The 2,973-nt window shown below is 40.5% G+C and overlaps 1 protein-coding gene across 1 annotated transcript in view; it reads left to right on the plus strand.

Annotated features, from left to right (window-relative positions):
- KLHDC1 (kelch domain containing 1) overlaps nt 1–2,973 on the plus strand; it is a 37,220-nt gene that overhangs the window by 20,408 nt on the left and 13,839 nt on the right. The window contains exon 9 of the mRNA XM_021717959.1: nt 889–1,001. Within this exon, the coding sequence (XP_021573634.1) occupies nt 889–1,001 (113 nt within the window). The remainder of the gene's footprint in view (nt 1–888; nt 1,002–2,973) is intronic.

The following is a 2,973-nucleotide window of genomic DNA, read 5'->3' on the forward strand; positions in this document are numbered from 1 at the left end:
ACCTCAGCCTCCCAAAGGCGCGGGATTACAGGCTGAGCCACCGAGCCCGGCTAGCTTTCCTTTTTAAAAGAATATTTTGGGTGGCTTCGACATAGGATTAAAAAAAAAAAAAAAGATTTTTGTGGTTGTTGAATGTTTTGTAACCAAATTTTTTTTTTATAATCAATAAAGACAATAAAAATGTTTCCATCTTAGAAAAAATAAATTTCAGCCTGGACAACTTGGCGAGACCTTGTCTCTACAATAAATAAAACAATTACCTGGGTTGGTAGCACGCGCCTCTAGTTCCAGCTACTTGGAAGGCTGAGGTGGAAGGATCGCTGGATCCCAGCATGTCGAGGCTGTGGTGGCCGTGAGAGTGCCACTGCACTCCAGCCTGGATGACAGAGTCCAACTCAAAAAAAAAAGTGACATTTTCCAAAAATGGTCCCTGTTATTTTGGAACAGTCCAGACTGCTGACAAATAGTGTCTTCTTACCTAAATTTAACTTTTTTGCTTCTACCTTATGCTTAGTTTTTATTTTTGAAAAATAGGGTAGTATTTTCCTGGAATTGTTAGATGTTTATCTCATGTTGAAAAACTGAAGAAGGATGTTGATTAATTAAAAGGAATTATGCTCACTATGCATTGTGAATTAACTGGGAATTGATTTTTGTTTTCATTTGGTGGCCAGGTAGAATGGACATTAAATGGAAAGAAATTGTTTAAATTCGTTTAAGAATTTAATGTTTTTTCAACATTCGTGTAAGTGGGACTAGTAAAATCAACTTTTTTTTCAGAGCAATGTAGGCAGTTTTTTTTCTTTAAGATCTAAGATGATTAAAAGACCTTTTATTTTGACTAACACAATACATAGATTTTTATTTTTATTTTTCCCTGTGCCACAGGATTCCTGTTAATGGAGAAAGCCCAAAGCAACGGTCATGGCATACGTTGACACCCGTAGCTGATGATAAGCTTTTCCTATTTGGTGGACTAAGTGCAGATAATATTCCTTTAAGTAAGTCGATTACAGTTTGGCCTACAATTATTATCTCATCCTTTTTTTAAAATTGTATTTCGTGTTTATCATGAAGTAAATCTTCCTTTCTTATTTTTCTGGTTTACCTTTCTCCCCAACTATATACTTGCATGAAGAATTAGAAGGAAAAGTCCTTCTGTACCCTTGGCTTTCCATGTTCCTGTTTCCTAGGGATAGAGAAGAGGAAGGCTGGTTGACCTAGAGGAAATAAAGCCCCCTTTCACTATTATGTTCTGTGATTCTGTGTCTTCCTGATTTTTTTTTTTCTTGAGTTGGAGTCTCACTCTCTCGCCCAGGCTGGAGTGCAGTGGCATGCTTACAGCCACCTCAGCCTTGACCTGCTGGGCTCATACAATCCTTCTGCTTCAGCCTTCCAAGTAGGTGGAACTACAGGCACGCACCCCCACGCCCGACTCATTTTTTGATTTATTGTAGAGATGAGATCTTGCCAAGTTGCCCAGACTGGTCTTGAACTCCTGGGCTCAGGCAATCCTCTCACTTATGCCTCAGTCTCCCAAAGTGCTGGAATTGCAAGCATGAGCCACCATGCTGAACTCTGATTTTTTTTATTCAGATGGTAATACTTTAGGGTAGGATGGAAATTAGAAGGAAATATAAAGTGGGAAGGCTACTTGCTTCTCTTTTTGTTCTAGAACTATAAAGGAAAGTGCTTAGCTAGTTTATTTTTAGGGCGGGGGCAGTTAAACTCCTGTCACTGCAGGTCTCAATGACTATAGGTTTTGGAATAGAGTTTTTTCCTTCAGTAAAAATGTGGCATCAGGATAGACAAATGACCAAGAATATCTACTACTTAGTAAGTCATGTTAGATGTTTTATATTTTCTTAGCCCAGAAGTTTTCTATGGCTACAGATGTTTTTACTAAGAAACCTATTATACCATTAAAACTATTTATAACCAGGCATGGTGACTCACGCCTGTAATCCCACCACTTTAGGAGGCCAAGGTGAGAGGATTGCTTGAGTCCACAAGTTCAAGACCAGCCTGGGCAATTTAGTGAACCTTCAGCTCTACAAAAAAATTAGCTGGCTGTGGTGACATGAGCCTGTAGTCCCAGATACTTAAGAAGCTGAGGTGGAAGGATTACCTGAGCCCAGGAGATCAAGGCTGTGGTGAGCTGAGATCATACCACTGCATGCCAACTTGAGCAACAAACTGAAACTCTGATGCAAAAAAACCAAAAATCTATTTACTTAATGATATGTAGGATTTGGAAACAACTGTTTATTTTTCAATAAAAGTTTATTGAGCAGCCGGGCTCGGTGGCTCAGCCTGTAATCCCACACCTTTGGGAGGCTGAGGTGAGTGGATTGCCTGAGCCCGTGGGTTCGAGACCTGCCTGGGCAACTTGGCAAGACCTCATCTCTACAATAAATCAAAAATTAGCTGGGCGTGGTAGCGCGTGCCTGTAGTTCTGGCTACTCAGAAGGCTGAGGCAGAAGGATCGCCGGAGCCCAGCAGGCGAGGCTGTGGTGGCCGGGAGCGGCCACTGCACTGCAATCTGGGCGACAGAGTGAGACTCCAACTCAAAAAAAAAAAAAAAAAAAGTTTATTGAACATCATCTATGTCTGTGGCTATCTACTGGCCACCAAACAAATTCCAGGATGGTTGGAAAAACCATAGTTCCTAGTAGGAGATGTAGTTATTCTTGCAGATTATTATACTTCTCAAATTTGTGAGATTTTTAGTTAAAAGATATGTGGAATCTAACAAAACTAACATCTGTACATTTCACTAGGGGTTGTTTAGTATTAGATCTTCATGAAATCTAGTGTTTTAAATTCATATTTGCTGTTTTTTGGCCATTGACCTATGGAAAATTAAATGTCCTAACTCTTTTTTTTTTTTTTTGAGTTGGAGTCTCACTCCGTTGCCCAGACTGGAGTGCAGTGGCCGCTCCCGGCCACCGCAGCCTCGACCTGCTGGGCTCC

Source organism: Carlito syrichta, unplaced genomic scaffold (genome assembly GCF_000164805.1).
Source record: "Carlito syrichta isolate Samal-C Ts95f unplaced genomic scaffold, Tarsius_syrichta-2.0.1 Scaffold311588, whole genome shotgun sequence".
NCBI classification, from domain to species: Eukaryota; Metazoa; Chordata; class Mammalia; order Primates; family Tarsiidae; genus Carlito; species Carlito syrichta.